General features: G+C 39.0%; 1 protein-coding gene and 1 long non-coding RNA gene across 2 annotated transcripts in view; one reads left to right on the top strand and one right to left on the bottom strand.

Annotated features, from left to right (window-relative positions):
• LOC119119173 (cadherin-4-like) overlaps window positions 1-26,410 on the top strand; it is a 155,234-nt gene that overhangs the window by 40,057 nt on the left and 88,767 nt on the right. The window contains exon 3 of the mRNA XM_037245690.1: window positions 20,741-20,764. Within this exon, the coding sequence (XP_037101585.1) occupies window positions 20,741-20,764 (24 nt within the window). The remainder of the gene's footprint in view (window positions 1-20,740; window positions 20,765-26,410) is intronic.
• On the bottom strand, window positions 3,737-4,029 carry LOC119119189. The gene is made up of 2 exons (XR_005097159.1): window positions 3,933-4,029; window positions 3,737-3,842 (listed from the first exon to the last, which is right to left on the bottom strand). It is a non-coding gene; the product is annotated as an uncharacterized LOC119119189 (long non-coding RNA).

Below are 26,410 nucleotides of genomic sequence, written 5' to 3'. Positions count from 1 at the left end.
CAGCTCCTGAAGTTTGCACAAAGGCACTTCAATGACACTCAAACCACGAGAGGCAAACTTAAATATGCACTGATGCTCCCTATCCAACCTGATGGATCATGAGAGGTACTGTAAACTAATGGGCGGACTTTCCCACGCTTGTGCTAAGCTTGTGGTATCATGATAGTTTTCAGACAAAAATGCTTAATTTTCTCATCATGCACTGCCAAAAGGGAAAAAAGTCTGCCCATGGGTCCCTCAGAGGACGCTCTGCATTCTAGGGGACAAGAGAGCTTTAGTAGACAGGGAATGATTAGTTGCTTGTTTCCTGAGGGTCAACTTTTAAATACATGACAGATGATGTGAGGCTCCTATCTGTCTGCTCTCAGCATGCTCTCTCATGTTAATGTCCTCTGATGCTCTGACAGACAGAACCATGTCCAGGGATAAATCATTCCTCGGTCATCGGTGGAGCTGTCACTCATGCGGCCCGACAAATGTTTCATCTGCTTCTTCTGCAATTCCATCTCATTCTCTTGCTGTCCTTTGCCTCACTCAGCACCTCGTCTATTTCTTTCTCTGTCCTCTCTCTGTTTGTCACCTTTGCTTTTGCAGTTGCTATTACTTTTACATTGAAACAAATACCGTATTTTCCGGACTATAAGGCGCACCGGACTATAAGGCGCACCTTCAATGAATGGCCCATTTTAAAACTTTGTCCTTATATAAGGCGCACCGGACTATAAGGCGCATGATTAATGCATCATGTCAGATTTTTAATCCAAATCAAATCATTCTCCATTTTATCTTTTTTATTGCAACTTCAGACGCAACAAATTACTTTATAATCACAAAATAATGATCCATAGTCCTTTTGAGTCATGATTCATAATCTTCAGCGGGCCAATTATGATTGATTTCATGACACAATGCTTCGGGCCAGTTTAACCAAATTTGTACCAAATTCCTAAGTCCATATACAAGGCGCACCGGACTATAAGGCGCACTGTCGGCTTTTGAGAAAATTTTAGGGTTTTAGGTACGCCTTGCAGTCCGGAAAATACGGTAGTCAATCCAATGTTGGCTTAGTCTGAGGAGAAAACTGCCAATGGCGACTTTCGACCACTTACTTTAAACACAAACTGGTGGTGTAGCAGTAATATGGATAAAATATATTTTTTTATGTGATCATAGCGAAGACACACAGCTAGAGCTATATACTCCCACCAGTAGGGAAATCAACCTGGAACTCCAAATAGGCAGTATTCATATGAATAGTTCCTCCAACATAGCAATTAATCTTTACCGCTACTTTAAGCCCACTCTGCATTTTGTTTGTTTTAATATATGAAGATTTATTATTAACACCGCTTATTGTTGAGTGGCATGCTGATGTTTGCACAAACCTGTCCACACGTACACAAGCGCAATTTCCTCATGACAAACACATCTTATAAAATAGATTCCAAATAATTACTGCTGTCATCTTACATTGCTTTCCTCTTTATTTTCTCCAGGCTGTTGTAGGTTTAAGTGGCTGTTCTGTGGAACAAGACAAGCAGTGTTCCATAATGAAGTGTTTAATATTTGATGCCATTGGATTTCACAGCTAATAAAAGCCGTGTGAGCTTCCATTAGCTCTCCATCTTGACTTGAGAACAGTGCAGCGCGGTTTCACAATGTAAATCACTATCACTCCAGCGTCAGCTAAATGGGACAACCACAAAATCTGTCATGATAAAAACGTAACAATACTTACATTCTGCGGGAGTTTTACAATCACAGATTGTAAATTATTCACACCAGTACATTATACTGGTACTTTTGTGTTTGTGCCAAGGGGACACCTGAGTTATTTTGTTTGAGGGAAGTCTCAGGGGAGTGGCTTTATGGAATGTTTGAGAGGCGTAAGAGTTTTCACAATTCCCCAAAATACTTTCAAGATGAGCAAAATCTACAACGTTATGGCAGACAAAATTTTAAATGCACGCACCTAAGGAGTCAGTGCTTGCTTACTCTTAAAGTTAGGGACATAGAGGGAGACTTTTGATGCCAGCTGCTTTCAGATGTTCATTCTTGCTCTGCTGGATGAAGTTGTTACTGACCAAACTAAATCAACTGTGCTTACTTAAAGAGTAAGTGGGAAATAAAGACAAATAAACTGCACAGCCATCATCTCTGTTTTAGTGTCTTTGACTTTGCCTTTTGAATATCATTTTACATTCCATCTCTTTCCATTCGGATACTTAAAAGGGGGCCAACTAATCCAGTCTGTGTTGTCACAACGGTGCCTGTAATTGGCTCGCAATAAGGGGGGGCGTTTAGGGAGGGCAGACTCGAGTAGGTAACAATCCACACAATTGGCAGGAGGGACAAATCAGAGCGACACAGTGTACTAATTCTTGAAAGTGGGGTTAATAGTGCCATCCAACAATACTGGATGTGAGATACAAAGATTTCCACCACCAACAGAAAACTAAATCAAAGCATACCAAAAATAAAGATGGATTTTGCACACATATTTAAATGCAAGTAAATGCATCCCCATGTTAATATTATATTTGTACAGTTTTTAGTTTGTGTTCCTTGGCACCATTGTGCCGTCATCCTCAAAAAGTAGGACCACATTTCTATTTATAGTCCTGGTCAATCATATTTCTCTTCCCTCCCTCCCTGTCTGTCATGTCAGCAAACTGCATGGTGACAATTAAAAACAAAAGGCAAATGTTTCTTAACGCTGATGACAACGTGAAGTCATGGTAGGCTTTGAATCTGAGAATTAATTGAGTGAAAGGAAAGTGCTGCTTGGCTTATTTGACAGTACAATAGAACTGCACTATAGATTGTAAATTCTCTTTTTTAGAGATGCCTGGTGTCTAAACATCCGCTTGTGCTTTGTTGTATGAACATTAGACAATACCTGTGTTATTGAATAGAGGAATAAATATGGAGGAATTGAGAAATTTGTGATTGGTTTGTGAGGTCATTAAAAAAATGCTAATCTGCCCTTATTTGCTGATCTTGGATGGGAAAAAAAAAGCTAAGATTCACTTTAATATCAGTTGAAAGTCAAGTGTTTATCTCAACACGTTAATGCGATGTCGTCTGCCTTGATAATGATCCCGCCAATCTTATTTAAAATATCAGATATGCAGCATGGAGAGCCTAATTTGAAGATGGCCCTGAAGGCTAATATTCTCTCCGTCGCAAGTGGTAATTCCCCACCAATTATATATATATATATTTCAGAGCCGGAACAAGCTGTTCGAGCTATTATTTTGGGAGGTGTTAAGGTTAAAAAAATATGCCCTGCAGTTACCACACTCTGCAATTAGAAGCTAAAACATTTTCTTTGTTCTGTTCATTCTCTTAAACGTCCCCCGTCTTTTGTTATGTCAACCCCGTGCCTAACCGCAAATTAGAAAATGTATGTTTCTTTATTACAAGTTGTGTATATACTGTAATTTCCGGACTATAAGCCACTACTTTTTCTCAATTTTTGAACCCTGCGTCTATTCATTTTTTTTTTTTACTTTTTATTTATTGTTCTACAGGTTTGTTGCAATAATGTCACATGCACCATACAATGCTACAATTCATGGTTACAATTAGTCATAGAAAATTGAAGCTTCAAAATTGCTTCATGAACCAATTATTGTATTTTTGGACTCCTCTAGCTAACACTGTCTGTTCACCATAAGATGAAAACAACACTGACTTACCATATATTTGCTCTTTATTGATACCAACAGTGCCATACAGAAGAGTCAAAAACTACTGGTTCATGAAGCAAATTTGAAACTTCATCTTCCCATCACTTGTTACAATACAACACTGCAGTAAAAAAATTAAATAAAACCTAACTTAGCATCAAAGTTCACGCTCACAGAGTGTACTGGAACATTTCTGACAGAACCCAGCATAGCAAAACAAACAGATGGACTCAAATGCACATCAGTCACAGAGGATTCAAATCATAACACTATATTCACAAGAAAAAAAAATCTCTTGAATATGCTGACTGAGAGCTCTATTAAGCCAAGTGCAGTGGACCAGAAACAGGACGTGCCAACCCAGCAAAATAATACCAGTTACTGTGCTAAACGTCATGACAATCCTCTGTTGTTTCCGGTATCCATATACACACGTGTATATATATATATATATATATATACACGCGTATATATATATAGCGAGAGTGAGAGAGCGAGAGAGATAGGAGAGGCATAGAATGTGCTCATGTGAATTTATTTCCCCCATACGTACAATTACAGAGGTGACATATCTTCTCTCCTTGGCACTTGAGTTTAATATTTAATACCAATGCTTGGCTCCTGCATAACAAAGTAGGGAAGTGTACAATAGAATATGTTAATGCAGAAATAGTTATTCAGCAAAATGACTCCTTGGATAACGATGGCGGAAGTCGGAAAAGAATAAAGAAAGGGTTTTGATCCACACTCCAGAATTAGGTTGCTTTACATCCAATTTTTAAAACATGGTCTTGAATTAATCATCCATCATCTGTACGTCTGGCTCTCCGTCCGTCCGTCCGTCCGTCCGTCCGTCCGTCCGTCCGTCCATCCATCCATCCATCCATCCATCCATCCATCCATCCATCCATCCATCCATCCATCCATCCACTTCTATACGATTCAATTCAATTCTAAGATTATTTTGACCTGCTCGACATCCCGGGATCAAACCCCAAACCTCTGGGTTGGGAAGTGACTCTCACTGAGCCATGCAATTCCAATAACTCACCGGAGGAGCTTATCCTGGATTATTTTGTAGGCTTTTCCCTGGTGTGTAACAATACACGTGTGAGACAAAACTACTATAATGATATCCTTGGTAGTCTTTATGTTTGACTTCCTTCAGCAAAATAATAATAGGAATAAAGATTGTAATGGATCATTTTATTGCTGACACATCACTACGTATGTGTGCAATATGCTGTACAATTTAAATGCATCACGTACTTCATTATATGCACACAAGGGACTGAGTCTAATATGCACACATACCGGAAGGAAGGGCCAGCTACAGTGCTTAATGCTTCCTAATGAAATTATACATTAGTATTTGCTGAAAGGCAAAAGGAGGGTTTTGTAATTACACAAGTGTTCATGACAAATGGTGATGATGTGTAGGAAGGCAGAAGAGCTCTCGCTACTACTATTGTTGACACATTATGATTTTTTTTCCTGAACAAGTGTTGCAGTTATTTTGCCATCGTCTGTCTGTTATTGTATGTATGTGTTAAATTTAACTGTTAAGTGTTGATCATTTAACCTGACCGACAAAACACGGGGATGTCGCTAATATTTGTCAACTGGAGGATCTGTGAAGCTCTTTGAGACTCTTTTGTGATTAAGGTCCAGACAAATAAATGTGACTTTACTTCCTATCTCAATCCTTAGCAGCCAGTCAGATGAAAACAAAGTAGAAGAATAAATTGCATGGTGTTATCTTAACGAGCAGTGAATGTCTCTTGCTGGGGTGAGCAAAAATCTTCCATCCAGAAAAGCTGGAGTGCTGTCCTTTGTTCTTGCTTTAATGAGAAAACGATCAGTTTTCTCTTTACCGTTTTTTGGGGCTGGATTTTTGCAAGTTTGGTGTATTATTTCACTTTCATCACAAATAAGTCATGCCCTAATGTAGCTTCCACCTCTTTCAGTGGAGACTGATTGGTCTATTCATTTTTTTTAACCAACCTCAGTTCCCACAATTACATCACTGACATCTTGAAATGTCAGGATAATGTGTCTCCAAATGGCAGATACAAAGTACAGACGCCTGAAATATGACGACTCAGACAACAGCTGTGAATAATTTAAAGTGGCACTTTATGCAAATGGTTAAAAAATCTGGGACACGATGCGAAAGGTTTTTTGATTCTTCTTGCTGACTGGATGAAAATTGAGTCAATATATTACCAAATATGCATTACTTTCACATTTATTCTGGATAGACAATGAGTCCTTCCATTACTTTGTAATGTTAAACTATAACCTGTAAGAATTTTGCCATTAAATTAAAGTTAATAAATTAAGTTATTTAGGTTTAACGGACACAGAAGATGAAATGAAGAGATGGCACACAAATTTCAATTTCACTCAGCATCAGACGATTCTTTTTAAAATGTCGCTCTCATCTCCAGAAGGGGTAAAAAAAAGAAAAAAACGTTCAAAGTACAATTTGATCTAAGGGGAGATTGTGTCACCATGGCAGCACTGTGAAGGTTTCTTTCTCTGGAATAATTCACAGGGGAAATGTATAATTCTATTTTCCTGAGAATAATTGATTTAAATATTTAATCTTTTAAAGCCCGAGTATTTAATGTCACTAAAAGCATTATTAAATCAGACAACAGTAAATAGCCCCTCCAAACCAACTAACATGTTTTTTTTTTTAAAGACCATAAATGTCAGTGAGAGAGCAAGAACATTCAAAATGTAATTTGAATAACACTTCTAATTATCAAGTAGGAACCATTGAACAATTGGCTAATGCTAATTATCAAGTAGGAACCATTTCCATTCAAGGGCAACCACTTCCTCAAAAACGAGACGACTAATGGATAGTGTCAATACTGCTCTGCAGAAACCAAGAAGACTGCTCAGATGTTCCATCATGGTCATGTCCATATTGATTTGCAAGAATCAAGATCAGAGCGCAAGATTATAGTGTAGAAATTCTCTATCATCAGATTGTGTCATCCAATAATTTCTCCCCCGATTCCCCTCTGCATTTTCAAATGGCATGCTATTAGTTTTCTCCCTTTGACGCCCATGAAGTGTCTGTTTACATCATCTATTTGCCATTAACACAAGAAAGCTGTTTTGCATTTGTCAGCAGGATGAGGCTGAAAAACATCAATAACACAAATCCCCAATATTTAGAGCTCGGAGTAGAACGTGAGTGACCACATGATAAAACACTCAGCCATACACATATGTTGTTGGCTTTAGAGAAATCTAAATGCATTCAAGTCCCTCTTGAAATTTCATTTCCATCATTTAATATCGAGATGTTTTCCCAAATGATAGCAAACGGAAAGAAAATGAGCACTTACTTTGTTGTAATAGACGAGTAAATAAAAAGATTTTTATCTGTGTCCTTCCTTTACTGGACACAAACTTTCTCTTCAGAGCTATTTCTTATATTTATTTCAATTTTCTGAGTGCCTATTTCAAAATAGGATGCTATTCCAAAGCTCTCTGCTTGTATCTATTTTTCTGACCATTATTCTTTCAAGTTCAGATGATTGAGGAGAAAAAGTTGGGTGTGGCTGACAGCATAATGGAAAGATGCATGCCGACTGAGGCGATACGTAAAGTCGTCTTATAATGTATTAATGATGCAGTATTGTTTTATGTTACAAGAATGAGGACGTTTCTCGACCTCGCCAGGCTGACCGGATATAGAGCCCTGTTTTCATGATGAGTTGCAGAAACAGAAATGGATTTGACATTGGCAGGTAATTGTGAGTCTCGGAGTGACACCTTTGCAAAAGTGACCGGGGTGCTATTAAAATATGCTTAAAATAATAATGATTATAGTCTTTTCAATTAATTGTTTTCTACAATAATTCAGATGTTTTTTCAAAAGGCACAGCATGTTGAAATATTTCTGAATACAAATACTTTTACTATTTTTTCAATGTGCCAAGGGATAAAAATGCCTTGTGGAATTCAGTTGGCTGCAGTGGCGGAGCTACAGGGGGGCTGCTCGGGGCACTGCCTCCCCCTGAAATATGCTTGGACCCCCCCCAGTTGTCTTTTAGGTATTTTCCAATTTTTGTATGGGAATTTTATTTCACATTTCCATCCCTTCTCATGGAAACATAAAATGAATCTTCATCAGCATTTTTTGAAAAATTTGGAGATTTGAAATATTTTGTCGCTGTTCTGCGATATCTTTTCCTCTGCCCAAAAGAAAAAAAATCCTCGCTCTCACAGTGGTTGGCTTTCTGTTTTAAGTCAGGAGTGTAGTCCTGGAACTGTACCGCTCTGTGTTGGATTGAAACAATATAAGTAAAACGTACTTCACTTGACTTGGCAATCTTACATACAAAAGTAACATCCCAGAGGAGGTGGGACATAATTTGCCCCTATCATCACACTCCCGAGTGAAGGGGTATGCAGTATCGGGTGTACAGGCATGATGTGGTACCCCAGAGAAACTGGAGTTGAGATGAACCAGTCAGGTGTAACGTATAGTCCATAATTGTATTTTCGCACTAAATTGCCCGGAGGAGTAGAACAGTGGCTGACTGGGGATTAATTTGATCCAACCTGATTTAAGCCATGTACTTTTCATCAGTTGATTAATCATCACCCATGAGCTCTTGATTTTATGTATCCCATTAGCTTTTAATGTGATTGCCCTGTTTTTGGAGATGTACCCTTTCCACAGAATATATTACTTATCTGAGACAGCGATTTCAGGGGGCAGAGGGCACATGAAGAGAAATTTGAGGGGTTTTGATTTGCCCAGTTTAGCCTGCAGAATGAAATGCTTTTATTATGTTCTTAGCGGAGATAGTTTTGATGAAGTCATTGGTTAAAATGCTTTTTGGGCATTTTACTCTAACTGCAGATGAAATACTTTAATGGTGTCGTCTGCTACTTTGTAGTTTACAAACAATAATACATAAAAGTGACCATGCATCAAAAGGACATAGGCTAATTAATTCCCCATCAGACAAGGTCATCTATTCAAAGGTTAAGAGAGAAGAGTTCTGGAGGGAGCATGTGCAAATGTCATTTATGAGTTTGCAAATTGTGCGTTATAAAATTACGTATAAAAACATGATACCATACAATACAATGAAAGTTGTTTCTTACAGAGCACATTTTACAACAGCTGCAGCTGTACACTTATTTGCCAAATGATCTTTTGTGCAACAAAACGATTGAGTGATTGCAGTAGTGGCGGCTAATCAATAGAGGGCGCTACGCTGACCTTCGCCCAACTGAATTATCTTGAGAAATAAAAAAATTAATAATGTACACATCTAATGTCATCTAATAAACCTGCAAGGACACAGGCAGGACAACCAAAATAAATATCTACACGGACCAACAAGCAAATATTTTTTACTTGAACTCCTTTCCAGCTTGTAGTTTCTCCAACAGGGTTCATTTTAGATGAAATGTCATTTCTACTGGAAGATGGAATGACATAACAAAGAACAGGTTGTGTTCCATTTCCGAGAGCTCAATGGGAAAAATTCTGCATTTATTAAAGGGCTGGTCTACATTTGTGAAGTTGACCCAACACATTTCTGCACCTCTATGATTATGGATGGTTGGCAAAATACAAATGATATAAGTAATAAAATAATCATATTGATGATGATGATGATGAGAACATTGTTGAGAATTAAAAGAAAAAAATCACTTTCAGGGGCAGCCATGTTTACGACTCCATTTTCGGACCATGTTACGAAAATGACAAAGTGGTGCTTTAACTTTCCTTGTGAAGATGACAAAGAACACTCGAGAGATACTTAAGCTCTCGGACGAGTTTGCCGAAGCAGCTAAGAGACGTCACTTGACAGGTGTGTCAGACGGCATAGATACCGTAGGTCTCATCCCAGAGACGCGGGCTCTCATCTTTCACTCTTCTGAAACATGATAAAGGGCCAATCTCCTCTGCGCTTCTTATCTCCACACTCATATCTCTACTCGGCAGACTTTGTATTTCTGCATCTTCACAGGCACCTCTCACCATGAGAGAGCCAATGCTATCACGTAATCCTTCATCTTAACAGCCTCTGAGACCCAGTTGTGGACTCAGTTTTTTGAGAGAACCTCAATACACGTACCATGACAGTCAAGCTGCTTGGAAACAGTCCAGTTCCAATTCTGAACTCTTTACAATTCCCTGTTAAATTCTCAACACGTTGCATGAAGCAACTCTTTCCAAGTAGCAGATGCATGTGGTTACGTCTTTGTTTGTGCACCATTAACTAATTTGGTTTTAGTCTTTAGCTTTGGATTGGTGTCACACTCCTAATCCCCACACTGCATGGCACTGCCTCCCCTCCTCCCAAAGCAAAAGCAGAGCTACTGGGAAGCAGGATGATGGAAGCAGGTGGAATTATCACAGCTCATTTGCCGCTAATGTTTTGCTCCTCTTAATTAAAGTAGGATTTACACTGTACATAAATGACACCAAATGTGTAACTAAGGTTATTTTTGTTGCGCATTCCCCGCTGCTTGCTTTCTCGGTTTATCTTTCTGCTCCAGTGACCGCATTTGTGCATTGGTCGCACAGTGTGAGGGTGGAAGTTGGAGGGAGAGACAACAGTCCGTCTGTCTGTTCAGTGTCCATTCAAAATTATTCATCAAGCAGACCGATTGATACCACACGGATAACTGTGTGTGAGCTTTATCATCATTGGTTGTTTCTTGCGACTTACCGTATTTTGCGGACTATAAGGCGCACCTAAAAACCTAACATTTTCTCAAAAGCCGACAGTGCGCCTTATAGTCCGGTGTGCCTTATATATGGACCAAATTCCTAAATTTAAACTGGCCCTAAGCATTGTGTCATGAAATCAATCATAACTGGCCCGCTGAAGACTATGAATCATGACTCAAAAAGACTATGGATCATTATTTTGTGATTATAAAGTTGATTTGTTGCATTTGAAGTTGAAATAAAAAAGATAAAATGGAGAATGATTTGATTTGGATTAAAAATCTGACATGATGCATTGATGGTGCGCCTTGTATAAGGACAAAGTTTTAAAATGGGCCATTCATTGAAGGTGCGCCTTATAGTCCAATGCACCTTATAGTCCGGAAAATACGGTACTTTGTCGTGTGCTCTGCGGACAACCCCCCCACCCCACCCTTTTTATGTGTCAGGTCTTTCCTATGCTCCGCACTTCTTCGTATTAAGACACAGCCTTGGCTCAAGGTGACTGTATGTGGAACACCTCTCAGGAGATCTGCAGCACCTGTTTACACAGAGATGCACACACACGTCAACACACGGTGATGATCTGCCAGCTATCTCTAAAAAAAAAAAAAAACTAGAAAATGAGAGCTGTTGCAATGGCATTAGAGAGGACATATACTCTCGATCTCTTTCCAAAGACAGTCAAGTCCCCTCTGTTTCCTACGATAATTATGAAACAAGCCAGGTTTTGATGGTCAAATGTTGACATTTATCCAGGTTTTCCCAAGAGGACAAATTAACTTGTATTAACCTTTTTTTGGTTGAGCAGATTTGAGCTGTGATCTATATCTCCATATACCTTGATAAGGTCAGTATGGGCAATGATGACTGGTTTATGTGCTATTGATTTACTATTGAGTCTGATCGTTGCCAGACGGTGCCCAGCAGGTGGCCTTGAGGCATAATCAATTTATCAGCGACTTAAATCGACAAGGACCGCCGCAATAAAGACAGACAACGTGGCCTCGGGTAATGCAATTGAGTCGGCTGTAATGTAAGCTTTAAACATAAGTGTGCGCTCACACTATTTATCTTCATGTGGAGAGTTAATCTGCACATCTATTTATTAAAATCATCATTTATTGTATCCGAAGCAAGGGCACCAGTGATTCTATCCTCGATTTTCTTTATCTTTATATATATATTTTTTTTTTATCCCTCTCGTCCTTGCTCTCCACCTCCACATTTACACTCCGTATCTTGTTGTGTAGGTGATGAGTTATAGTGGTCATGGTGATGCAGCTGATAGATGAAGGTGAACTTAGCTGTGGCCTACAAGAGACTTTAGAGGACGCAGAGGCTGTCATCCATCCTTCCAGCCTCCTACATAAACAAATCTTATTGCCTGATTTTTGCTTTTCAGTTTGACTTAATCGAGAGCCAGTGCATTTGTTTGCTTAGAAAGTTCCATTGCATATTCTGCTATTTGCATCCCTTTATTAGAGAAAGAAAAGTAAAGCTCATCTGAATAGTTTCTCCAACCAAACAGGTGGTAATTAAGTCAAGTTTGAACAGTTCATCTCGTTTAAAAAAAAAAAATTTAATGACATCCCTTTTACTACGATTCTAAGTATCCAACTTCTGCATCACACCTGCTTCTTTATCAAACACAAGATAACACGGCTGGTGAGCAGTAGCACTGGGCAAGAAGCGGGTCCCGCTTCCTTATCCCAGGCACTCAGGTACGGCACTCTTCCACATCCGCTATCAGCATGAAATTACACGCATCTTAAGCCCATTACCACTTCAAAATGAACAGGCACATAGGAAAGTAGGCTTCCCATTAGTGCCTTGCAGCATGCAGTTGGGCTACATCTGCTCCTACCCTGAATATTCATGGGAACGCTGTAAGAATATTCGCTAAAACAAACCCCAATTGAAGGTGAATAAAAACAACATTCATCGACTTTGTACTGTTTTTAATATACCGTAATTTTCGGACTATAAGTCGCGGTTTTTTTCATAGTTTGGGTGGGGGGGCGACTTATACTCAGGAGCGACTTATATACATATATATGTTTTTTTTCACTTTTTTGGGCATTTTATGGCTGGTGCGACTTATACTCCGGTGCGACTTATAGTCCGAAAATTACGGTATATTATCAGTGGAAACTCAGACGGATGACAGCTTCCAATGACCAACACTTGTCATTATGCAGTGAAATGGAAGGACGAACATCTCACACGAGATCAAATATTTGAGTTTGGTATGGGTACTAATTAGTATGATTCCAAATATCCAAATACTCAACATAGAGCATTTAGTACAGGGGTGCCACGGTGCTTTTAGGGGCTGTTCTAAAAATAGCTCAGTGAGCTGACCGTATTACTTGTAGTGCTTTTCCGAAAACAATAGCAATGGCAAAAAATAACCAATTACCAGTTAGTTTTATTATTTCTTTGTTATTTTGAGTGTGTATCAAACTGGAAGCACTTCTCGGAAATCAGTTTATAAGAAGTAGCTCTCAGTTTCAAAAAGACTGGTGACCCCTGATTTATTATGTGCATAAAATGAATGATATTCCAAAACTGCTGGTCCGAGGTTCCAGCCGAGGGGACTATACAATACTGAGCTGCTTCATAATTGCATTTTTAATTTTTTTTTTTAATAAGCAGCAGCACATTGATTAAGGTGCTCTAAGGGTGACCTTTATTTTTTGTTACTGAATTCAGAGCAGGTTCTTTGATTGCTCGGTATCCTGCTAGGCAGGTTTTAGAAGACAGCCACGGCTAAAAAAATAAAATAAGCCCACCTGAAATTGCAAAATTGTCCAACCCTGCATGGCGCCCGCTATGATTGTTTTGATCTATTTACTAATATTTGAAATGCTACTCACAATACAATTCCTTCAGGTTTAAAGATATGGATAAGATTTTATAATACATGCCAAAGCAACATTTATTTTAACAACCAATACATTATTCCTAATAGCAAGTTTTAATGAACTCACTCAGAGCCAGGGACATGCAGAGAAGTGAAGCTATGGGTGCCTTGATGCACAAAGTGGCCTTCTGTTCCCCCCCTCTTAATTTTTTAATTAGCATCTGCTTGTTTGTGAAAGTCTGTTTGGAGCTATATTGTAACATTATTTATTCCTGCGTATTTGTTTTCAATATTATGTCAAATATAAATATTTTTTATCTTCTTGTGATCACCCCACAATCTTTCATGGAAAACATGCATTGAATATTTAGCAACATCTTTTGAAGTTCAAGCAAAAAAAATGAAAACATTCTCATTCATTTTAATGGCTGTCAATTATGTTCTTGAGTATATGTGGGGGATGAAGGAGGGGAGTGCAGGATGAGCAAATGTCATTTAAAGTCAATGTTCTCCTCAATAGCAAAAAATACATGAGAAGTTGAGAATTGGAATATTTTGTGATAAATAAGTCCTAATAGTGTCAGGATGTATTTGTGGCATTGAAAAATTCATGATGAAGATGATCTATAATGTTAAAGTCTAGCTCAGCGGAGGAGCGGCCATCATATTTTTTGTTACAGTTCATTTCAATATCCTTCGTTATCCCAGGTCACCTCATAGTCCGGGTACTGAACCTTCAGTTTCTCAGTGGTTATGTACTTCTGAGAATGTTTTGATTGCCATTTTGTAGCCTTAAACAAATCAAAATTTGACAATCTCGCCATCCATCGTCTTTGGATTCTGCCACTACCTCGACCATATCCATAAAAGGAGTTCTCAATTTCCGTACCCAATTGTTCAATAGGGAGCTTTGAATTTCTATTGAATGACTACAACTTATCCAGTTTGCGCACATGTTATATTTAAATTCTTTCCACAATAATTAAAAAAATGGCCTCTTTTCAACTTTGAGTTCTCCAAAGGTCTGTGCACAGCCCTGCTCAGATCAATGACAATGCAATGGAATCCATATTCTATTAAATCTAACATGGGCCGCTTCATGTGCCGCACATAACCCCCTTTGCGTTATGTACTCTACATGTTTATATAAATAAGATACCCTAATACCCTAGTAAGCAAGACATTATTCTGGGAATTCTGTGAAACCATGAACAAAATAACAGGAGCATCATCATAAGTACCGTATTTTCCGCACTATAAGGCGCACCTTATAGTGCGGAAAATACGGTAGCCAATTTAAAGGTTAGGATTTGTCGTAGAAAATGGAAAGCTAATTAATGCTGTTGGTCAAAGAAATAACACAGTGTCAGACAATCCGAGATGTACCATATTAAGAAGAGCGACCCTTACAACAGTGAACTCAGGATAGACAGCTTGTTCTTATCTCTAAGGAGACCTGCAGGAAGTCTGCTTTGTGACGGCAATGACAATCATTCTTACGGCCGCAACCCTATTCTCCTTTACGATAACGCGCCTCCGCACCAAAGCCTTAGCGAAGAAGAAAGACATGTTTCACAAGGACAACTATTGCGTCCTTTAAGCCGAATAACGCCGACGTAAGAAAAAGTAATTTCTTAGCACTTGAGTTTCTTTCTTGAAAACAGTTTCATTTCATTTGAAAAGCATGTCAACATCCATCCATTCCCCTAAGGGTTTATCATTAGTGTTAAAAATGAATGTCTGACAGTTGCTTTGCTTTCAAATAAATACACCTGAAATCCGTACGGATATGCACTTTCTTTTCAGGCCCTGTTGTCACTTGGCACGTTCCTTTCTTTCATTATCAAAATATCTATTTGTTAGCTGAGTTAGGGAGCTGCTAATTGCACTTGTCACCACCTTGTAAGTAATAAAACAGCTTTCAGCTCTTACTGACTTGACTCTCAACCTTTCTTCTTCTTTTCATACAACCGTCATTCGCTCCAAAAGCTCACCCTGTCTCTGTAACTCTGAACAAACTAGGACAGTTTAAAGAGTGCGTACGCTAATTTAATATTATGTAGGCAATGTTTTCGAGTGTTAGTGCTGCACACTTGAAATTTTGAAGTGCGCAGGTGTGTCCTTTGTCAAACAAAACACAACGTAATTGTTTAAAAACATCTTTTGGAATAAATTATTTTACAACATACCGCAACAATTTCTCTCCTATTCTGTGAATCCGTTTTTATCAAATAATTACCGAGAGATGTCGAGATAAACACGCAGTGTTGTTGTTTTTCCTTAGAATAATTCATTCCATGAAATGTTCAGTTGAAAAAGAATACTTGTTTCTTGATCACTTTCTTACAAGCCAAAAGTTTCAACCAGTCTTCTTCAAGGTTTCAGTGATTACTATTGATAGAGAACAGCGATAAGATTTGAAAGGGTATCGTAACGAATCTTAAGATGGCTCTGAGAGATGCTGTTCTTATCTAATAATCCTCATCGCAAGTAACTGATGAAAAAAAACACCAGCTATCTTCAAATGATATCAGTACCGCCGTATAAGCTTGAAATGACGTTATCTTTTACTTAGTGGCCACTCATATTAGTTTTATCTTTCTTCATTTTGTGTGTGTGTGTGTGTGTGTGTGTGTAGATATGCGTGTCTGACCAAGAACCATGAACATGCATGAACTACATTTTCTGAATAAATACAGATTAATTGTACATTGAAAAATGATATATATCATCTTAGTTAGTAATAATGAGAGCCTTTAGCCCTTCCTAATATTATACCCCACTTACATTTTTTCTATATGCAAATAAGGGAATTAAGAGACCAATATCATGTTCAACATTTGCATAATATTTATAGCTGCTTCAATATAAGCTTAAAGTGCTCTACAATATTTTTGTAGTTTGTGACTAAGAAAAAAAAAAAATAATTAGCTTTTCTTCACCCTGCATCCTATTTATGTTGCTATTGAGGTCCTTAAGAAACCGCCAAGGGTGAAAATGAGATGTTACTACATTTGGAATATTTGTGTGGTTTGATTTAATATGAAGCAATGCAATAGACATTTTGTGAAAATAGCAACCTTTCACCTCTAGTGGGAATACTGCATAATGCATGCCCTCAAGAGGAAGATTAAAAGCAGATATGTATTTTTTTATTTCTGCACACTGTCTCCAAAGGTTCAGTTTGAAGCCCTTTTTCACTTTTGTGTCCATTTGAATCTGAACAGATGTCCAATCCTTTGTGTCCACTTTCACATTTTTAATATTTTTTCCTATGATAATATTTCAAGCAAAGCAAAATTAGAAAGTGAATCAGAAACTCTTCAGCGGTCACTATTTATTGAAACAAAAAATTGCATCCGATAAGGGGAGAGTGAAATGTATTGCAATAATATGCAAATAACGCTTTGTTCACTCAGTGACCAACCTGCCAAGGGTGTCGCTAGGCAAAGATCTCACAACAACAAATGGGGTGAAAGATATATAAACACTATATAAAACACAGGAAATGATACACTACATAAAATAGCTGTGTATATGTTCATAAGACAAAGTGGATGTGAAAAAGAAAGAAGGGTTTCTTTCCTTTCTGATCTGCAGGTGGCAGTCAGAACTGAGAGAGGACCACTGTTCTGTAAGTGAAGGTCAAATCTAAAGCTGTTTTTGTTTAGACTACCACTGGCGCAGGGAAAGCAAAAATAAAGCTTCTGGTGTTGTTTCACCCCCCCACCACCACCCATTCTTTCAATCTCGCTTTATTGATGTAGGAGGCTGCAGATTAATGGATGTATAAGCAGGATTTACTGTAGTTTAAAATGCTCCCAAAGGAAAATTTTCAATTTTAATATGAGACTCAAGCTACCATTTATTTTTAATTTAATGATCTGTCCTTGTACATGACGAGCAACAGGCAAGGCGAGGCAGTTTTATTTATGCAGCACATTACGTACACAAGGCAACTCAATGCGCAGGCAGTTCCGATCCATTCATTCAAGATGACGGTTGGAAGATCATCGCGCGTTTTACGATCAGAATGGCCCATGGCAAACGGACCAAGTGAAAGTACGTAACCACAGTTATGTTCTACTCAGATTAAGGATTGCAGTCTGTCATCATCCCAGTGTCCAAGCAGTCTGGCTGCAAATCTGAGCCAATGGCCTGGCACCAGAACTCGAGCTATAGCAAGGCGGTTTAAACGGGGGTAGTTCCCTCGGGCAGAGCCGAACACTTGCGGCTCACCGACCCCGCAGCCCGAGCTCTAATATCTGATCAAGAACCATCTGTTGAGGCGACCAGAGCCTAGGCACGCTCCCAGTACCCCTTCCTGCTGACTGACCTCTCCAAGGAGAGCCTGATGGGATATCAAGCTGTTAAGCAGGCTATTAGATTGAGTCTTATTCCAATTCGAAATGCAATACAGACAAATGAACATGACAAAATGCCAAAGATAGGCTCAACTCAATTGTAAAAACAACAACAACAACAACATAGCAACAAACAGTAGGCATGTAAAATTCTGGATTATTATACTCTCAAATCAAAGTAAGACCCCATGATTTTAAAATACGATATGAATTCTGAACTGACAAATCAACAAATATAATGCAATTAGCAATACACTCATGTATTTTACTTTGTCATTTCTTGTCCAAAGTGATTTACTGTGAGTAAAAGTACACAAATGCAGCCGGTAATTAAGAGTGTGACAAAAGTGCACTCCTCCTCAAGTTTGATTTGCTCGTACAAGAGTTTTTTGCTCCTCGTCGAGTCACACAGGGCCATTTGCCAGCCGTTGATAACAGTTGGCTAATGGCTAATGTGCCACACAAGACTGATGCTGTACTTGCTGTTTTCATTTTGCTGCTGCAGTGCAGTAATTAATCCAACTGAAACCTTTGTGCTCACAAAATAAATGCTTTCCATTTTCATTAATAGATAACTCATTAGTATGTAATGAGCAGGAAGACAAAATTCCCTGTCCAAAAGGTAACATGAGTGTGTGTTGCTCTGCTGGTTTGTACATATAGACACTTCTCCACAGGTCTCCATGGAAGCAGCACTTGTATTTCCAAAAGAAGCGGATACTTGTAGACAAATATTGGAATCTGTTCTTTGATAAAGTCAATCCTTGACAATTGATTACCTGAAAACCTACCTTTTCCGCGAAGCAAAATTAATACTTATGTATTTGACTGTTTCCAGGTAAATTAGATCATGTTGATTCATAAATCTAAAAATCGGTCTTTTGTTCCGAGCAACAAAACACATCACCGTACAAAAGTGAGGTAGCCAGATTTATGAAATGACAGATACCTTTTGTGTCACAAATCAATCTTCAGCCATGAATTGTGTGGTCCTTCACATTGCTGAATAGCGTGTAGGCGGTGTGTGATTGACTCCAATAAGTGATTTCGGCTGGGATCTCAGCTGAGTTGGGCTGCGGCACCAAAATGGATTCGTTCTTTCTTTCATTACTCACAAATGTCTTTTGGTTTGTCAAAAACAAGAGTACCAATTACTGTCCACGGAGATCAACGTTACAGTGTGGGAAACACAGAAGTCAGTTCAACTACTCTAGTTAAATCTCTATATGGACCATTGAAAAGACAAAAAAAGTGTTGAATTATAATTAACTCACTAATTAGCTGATGCTGTTGTTAGCATCTCTCGCTAATAAAGTTGATGCTTATTACTGTGTTCTTCCAAAATAAAAGTGAGAAATGCTTTGTGCAAGCACCAAAGAGGACTTTTAATTTGGGATCGTCTTACTTTACTACAATCACTTTCTGTGTGATTGTCAGCAGTAATTTGGGCGGTACTCAGAGGACAACCACTGAAAACGTACATCCTGGTGCTTTAGAATCGCATAATTTTAATTAGTGCAAAGCTAATTGACCAATTTTTCATGTTTAAATGTGATACTTGTTTATTGGTTTTCTTTGTATCAACTCAGTCATGGTTGATTAATGTTATTTTAATGGATCATGAATATATACATCTCGAGATGACTATGCTTTACTAACTGAGCATATATAGCATAACATAGTATGCCGTTTGACTTAATTAGATGTATTCATGATCCACAAAGAAGACACAAAAAAACATTTGCGGTATATTTATTCTTAGTTTGCAAATTACGTAAAAACTTTTCCATCTCCAGGCATGCTTGAACATTATTTGGCTTCCACACATCCTTTGGGATGTGCAAACCTGCGTCGACATATGGCCTACTTTACATAATACTCCAAGCCACAAGGGTACTGCCGCGGGCCCAAAGGCAAATCGGGACGTCACTCACACATTCGTTTCAAATTAGGCTTTAAATTCATTGACTTTATGCTGCTGATATAGCTGTGAAGTGTGGTGCTTTCAAACTGCAACTAAGAGGAGAAGGAAGTGTTTTGGGCAATGACATGACAGTTCCTCACATTTTTTTTTCTTTCACTAAGGGACTGACTGCATAAGATTTGGCCTTGTCAGAAATGCTTGGCCGTACTTTGTGCTCCTGATGATCTATTTGACTGGTCCATGTTGAGTGACACCCATCCATTTATCAAGTACCCTCACGGTCATGGGTTAGCGGAAGCCTTTTCCAGCTAAGAGAGCTAGGGTACACCTTGACCTGTTTGCAATCCCATTTGTTAATCTTGAAATCTAGAAAGAAAAATGTTCGTCTCCCAAAAAAATTTCTAGATCAACATATTTAGATGATTTTTTGCAGATTCTACAATAATAATGATAGTTATAATAATAATAATAATAATAATTTGTAGTAGTAGTAGTATTTATTATTATTATTAGGGAAGCATAGCTTCTGGCATACACAAGAGTCCTTTCTGTTTTTAATGCAAACTTTTTGTCCATGGGCACAAACACTTCAAAAACTTCAAAACATGCAAGTCTCAACCTGGTATTAGAATAGCATGATCAATGTACTGTTCATTATTTTTCTTTCTCACAAACACATATCCCTTAGTTGTTTAAAAAAAAAAAAAGCTCTGTATTGTAAAAACAGGGCAGCGATGCATTATTGTCTGCCCAAGAGCACATCCCATGGGCCGACAATGGATTGTCGGCTTTCGGAAAAAAAAAAATAGTCTAAAATACTTTCCGAAAGGATTTGATTTGCTCTGTCTCAGTGCTCTTCAGCAGTGTCCAAGGGTGCTTGGGGTGAATTGTTTAAGAGATAGAGGTCTGGCCACTCTCGCCTCTCTACTTAAGGCTTCTCTGCCTTGTGTTTTGCTCATATCCTCCACCTGGTTGCTTCCTTCTGAATATAGAAAAGCCGTTTAGTCTTTTATGTGTGTGGACCTCTCGCCTTCTGTATGGTATTTGTTTTAATGTTTATTCAGGCTCGTGTAAAATAAGAAAACAATTGCTTTTCCTGTATTTGATGACTGGAATTTGTGTGGATACTACAGCATGATTCATTCATGTGTGTCTTCTCTCTTCTTTCTGCAGGTGCCATTGTGTCATCACAGAAAGGTAAGAGGGCTCTGTATGACTCTGTGTTTACATTTTTTGTAAATGATCCAAATGTGTCTTGAATCAATAAGTTTTAGGTCTTTATTGATTTTATGACTTATATTTACTACTTATAGTTTTAATGTCTTCTGTCAAAAGTCATAAAGGATAATGTTAAATCAAGCATGATTATTATTCCAAATATTCCAAGCACAATTCAAAGGTTGTATCAGTACATAGTGCTATAGAGTCAACATTTTTTGCGACGTGTATCATGCCCATGACCCCCACCCCACCTCATATACAGACACACACAGACTGTTTTCCGTCTCTTATATGCAATGATAGGCAGTATATGACACTGTCACACAGGCCTATAAAGGTAAGTGATGTAGGGTGGCCAAGCTGATGAATGTTGAAGGGCCGGCATAGCGTACATCATCCCGTCACCGGCACACTCGCATATATTTCGGAATGGGAGGAAGATAAATAATGCCACACATCATGACAATGAGTGAGTGCTCACTTAAAGTGGCTGCCGTGCATCTATAGCTGGCCCGATTTCTTTTGTCTGTTCAACTAAGTCAGAAGTATTTATAAACACTCTCCAAGTCTTGCGGTGTTATTGCCGTGGTGAAAAATATTGTTTGTGTGTCCATACATGACTGACAGACGTGACTTTGATGGAGCTGACGAGACGCGAGACCTTGGGGCAAAGAGTTTGGACAACAACAAATAGAACCGACAAGACTCTGCTCGCATATGAATTTGATATTTGCTAGCGTATGAATGATGGATATAGTAGAACATTTGTTCCGGCTGACTTCTCAATCCATCTCAATTAATCTTTATAGATGTCTGTCTCGCAACTGTTCAAAATCTACATTGCTACTTGTTCCTTGTTTGACTGAAGGGCATGTGGCAGTCAGATTTCCAATAACCTTTCCTTCTGTCCCCACCCATAAGATGATTAATACATGAGCTTGTCATAACACGACCTCCTTCGTTAGTTTTGCTGTGCCCCCCTCGCCGTGACATCCCTATCCAACTGCCCCACCCCCCTCTTTGCCACATGAAGTATATTTCTGCCACCTGTGCTGCAAAAACAGTCTCTCTGCGACATCGCACTAATTCCATTTTGAAAATGCCAGCAATAAATTTATCAAATGGACTGAATCGAATCGGAGTCACACGCGCAGCCATCCGTCACGGGCTGTCCCCTCGGGGGGCTGTGGGCGTAGTTAAGCCGGCCAAAAAGCTCTGCCAGCGACGGGAGCAGAAGACTTAGTGTTGAGACTTCCTGGTGAGAAGGAAACCAAATGAATGCACTTAAGGACAAGCATCCGTGCATATGTGCTTGAATGCACATGTTAACTCAAACATGCGTGCGGCTGCTCGTGAGTTCATAGAGGTCAGTGTTAATTCTCCAACACGCTCTTGATAGAATGTCAGTAAACTACTTGGAATGTTGATGCGCTAGATGAGTAATTGATCAACCATGATCTGAGTTAATTGATTGTTTTGCTGCTTTCTCCTTCTAAATCCCTCTCGAGTCAGCCACTAACTCTGAGCTTCATCCCCTTTGCTGCCTCAGGTTCACACGCTTTATGCCGCGCCCTTCCCCTTCTCATCCTCTGTACTCCAGTTTGACACCTTTGCCTCATGCTCTAAATGCCTTTGTCCCCGCACTGCTTTAGTGTCAGCCCTCTTTGTCTCCGCCTATCTTTTGCTTCTCTCCACTTCACCATTTATCAGTATGCAGGTTAAGCCAGGCATGAGTGAGGGTAAAGAAGCTTAGCGCTAACAGGGCTAATGAAGTCAGATCCTATAATTCCTCTAACGGCTATCAGTGGCGCTACTCTGTCAAGCCTGTAGGCATTTAAGGATCAGATGAAATGCACCGCAGAATTGTGAAAAAAAATCAACAAACCATAAAACATGCTTGACATGATACAAAAAGGGAGAGCTATTCTTCTATCTGACTATTGTCAGGTACCCTTGAGAAAGACACCCTACCCTTGACACCAGAGGTCACCAACGTGGTGTATTAAAATTACAAAGACGCTGTCAAAGTGAATTTGGAACTGAGGTTTTCTTCATTTATGCATTGCCTTTCCATCTCGTTTAAGAACTATAAAAGCCAAAGCTGTAAACGATGCTATCACAGTCAAAGGTAAGCTACTACTTTGTCGCTGCGGCCTTTGATATCGCCAAAACGATCCCTAGAAATGTTTATAAAGAACAATTCCTCATCTATTGTATCAGGGAGAAAATTCCACATTAATACCCCAGTCTAAAATGGGAATTTAGCTTTTTCCCAAATGAAGGATTTGAAAATGAAGGATCGGGATTTCCCCATTTACAAGCAGTAAAAGTGATGAACATGCTGTTAAAGTACAGATATGGGATGAATTCAACAGACTAACGTTAGCATTTTATATCAAGTGAGGAGACTAAAGACACTCAAGAGAAACCTGCATATCAACCTGGGTTAGCAATGCTACACAACTTTCCAGTTGGCTCGTTTACTCTGGAGAGACACATCGTACTCAGGTCGGCCCATATGTTATAGCCTAAGCTAATTCTTAGTGAACAAACCCTTGTCGGCCATTAATAATTCATGTGGAAATATTTGAAGAGTAAACTGCATAGACCATTAAAATCTAGACCAGCACAATAGCACAAGGGCATGAATGCAGAACACAGCTTAACTCCACATACAGAAGGTCTGTAGCTACTACAGAAATATGTTTGTGGTCTCTATGGAAATCAGATGCTCGTTAGGAGAAAGTGGAATTCACGCACAGCCATTGCCACTATCACCTGGCACATTAGCATAGAATTGATGCTAAAGATAACAGTGGCGGGAGGTAATTAGAGTGACAGCTGGTGCAGGGACATGTTGCATTTGTTTGATTGATCTTTTGTCGCTGTTGCTTCCGTGTTCTTCAGACAACTCGAAGATCTGCCTTTGCATTTAGCCAGTAAACACCTAAAGCTGAAATGTTAACAATAACCACCCCCCCTAAATCAACAAATTCCAGCACAGCCACCTTATACAGCAAGTCGTTGTTGTCGTTTGACTTTAATATTTTGCGTTTGATGCATGCAGCGTTTGCTTGTTTTCTGTTCATGGTCTGTGATGTTAAACTGGACAAATATTCAGAAATTATTTTGTTTAATTTTTGTATACTGTATTTTCCGCATTATAAGGCGCACCTAAAAACCTCCAATTTTCTCAAAAGCCGACAGTGCGCCTTATAATCAGGTGCGCCTTATATATGGACCAATATTGAGCCACTACAGCAGGCGTGTCCAAAGTCCGGGCCGCGGGCCAAATGTATATATCTTATATATGGACAAAGTTTTAAAATGGGCCATTCATTGAAGGTGCGCCTTATAATCCAGTGCGCCTTATAGTGCAGAAAACACGGTACTTGTATGTGTGACCCAACAACTCAATAAATCTTTAGTTATCTACCTATTTCAGAAGATTTGTCGGGCAAGGGGTGGGGAGCATATTGAGTTTGGCAATGTGTTTGTGCCCCACAAAATTTGGGAGCGCTTATATTTCTCCCACAACCAATTGATAAAATGAGAAGAAATAGACCACCATATTAATCCCAAAGCAAAAGTGAGTGCTTGACCATTACAACAAACTGTCCAATTAATCAAATGTATCATTTTAACACATTATTTGCTTCATGATATTTTCTCCACAACACCATTCTTATACCATGTTATGCTCAGTATATATGGAAGAGCGTTATAGGGCCTCTTAAATATTTTAGCGTCTACTGATCAGTTCATCCAAGTATATAACGAGACATTAGCATGTAGGTGAATACGAATGTGCCCTCTACATGCTTTAATACTGTTTTGCAGCTCACATCTTTTGAGCATTTCTCATCGATGCTTCCAGCCAGAGGAAGGCAATTAGAGTCATCAGGTTGCGTCTGGGGAGCAGAGAAGCTCTAAGAAACCACAGAAAGGCGAAACAGAAGGATTAGACTGGCTCTATCCTCATCTAGCTCTGCGCTGCCTGCAGGTAGCCAGGATAAGAAGATTCTGGGAATGGGACTGGATGTTTTTATCCCATTAAAAGGCTGTTATCAGTTTTCCTTGGGCACTAAGATTTGAGGTACAATGGCTCTGTGGCGTCTCCCAACCTAATGTTTTCTGTTGTGGTCATATTTATCGGAATCACAGCAAATAATTCTAGCCGAACATTACGGCCTGATGCTTCAGGGGATCGCAGTCAGATTCTTGTTTCCCCAAGACTGACCTGACCTAAAGATTCTCAGTCCTCTAGGCTGGGGTGAACCTGTGTCACTCTTTCTCTTGCATTTTGCTGTCTAATAAAAAAAAAAAAGAGGAGGGAGCCTTGGATGATTTCTTGCGAATGAAAACAACTTGGATAAAAAAAGTGTTCTCTTCATTCTTTTTAATCATTTCATCAATCTTGGCTGCTAAAAGAGTCAACAGGCGCTTCCGACTACAAATGAAGCCGAAAGCGATTTTCATTCAATCGAAATTTGCAATTTGGTATTAGTCTGAGTTTTATAGGTGACATTGTAACAAATATTTTCCGTCAACAATAATCACAAGTGAGCATGCACTGTAGGTGGCTGAGACAGAAGTGCTGGTTCTGTTAACCAACGTAAACATGTTTGTATGAACGGATAATAATAGTAATTGTTGCCATCTATTTGGTTTTGTTTCATTCTTCTTCTTCTTTTCGTGTCTTTGAAGTGCTAGTCAGATGACAGTTTCCTTGAGTGCTACTCACTAGTGACATCATCTCACCAATCAAATAGCATTCATATGAACAGTAAATATGGGTGACACGACAGCAGTGCTACAAATTGAATTAAATGTATTCGAGGTTTTTTTCTGAATGTCTGAAAAACCAAAGTTCGACCATTGTCACTACTGTATAAAGATTGTGTTCATATCCAAGGTACAACTGGGCACTATGAATGCCCCATAAAATTAAAAAAAAAAAAATCCCACTTGGTGTTACTCTCATACACTGTTGCTGCAGCCTTCCACACTAATGCTGCACTTGTCAGAGATACTTGACCATGCTTTGGGGCTTTTTATAGGATAGAAGCCAGAGATGTCATACCCTGTTACAAAATAAGGCACCAAATACATGAACTTCTTCTTTCCCCTGGCCACTAGTCCCACTTCTGCCGTGGAAACGGAATCTCCCGCAAAGTGCCGACACTCAGTGTGTAATAACTCAGGCCCAGATAAAGAGCTCCATTCATTAAAATGGCGGCTTTCGTTCACCCCAAGAGTGACCCCCCCCCCAGGATTTCACCTGTGAGAATAATTTGAACGACAAGAACCAGGCTTTTATTTTTGTACAGTTTATTATCTTTTTGTTTAATTAGAGCCACTGAGGGGCAAATGTTTGAGTGTTGGTGAAGGTAGCAAAAGTGCATTTACATTTTCATTCAAGTTCACAAACCTCCGACAATAGTTTTAATGGTTGCCGCAAGAATTTTTTTTTAGCTTTTTCTCCATTGAAGTCTTTTGCATCATCCTCTCTAGCACCAAATGCTCTCATGTCTACATTTATTCTTATTCTGTCAAGAGAGCTCAACATTTATGAGTATGTACATCTTACCCTCTCTGTCTGGACAACCTCTATTGATCGTT

The sequence above is a fragment of the Syngnathus acus genome, chromosome 2 (genome assembly GCF_901709675.1).
Source record: "Syngnathus acus chromosome 2, fSynAcu1.2, whole genome shotgun sequence".
NCBI classification, from domain to species: Eukaryota; Metazoa; Chordata; class Actinopteri; order Syngnathiformes; family Syngnathidae; genus Syngnathus; species Syngnathus acus.
This window is presented reverse-complemented; position numbering and strand designations above follow the sequence as displayed.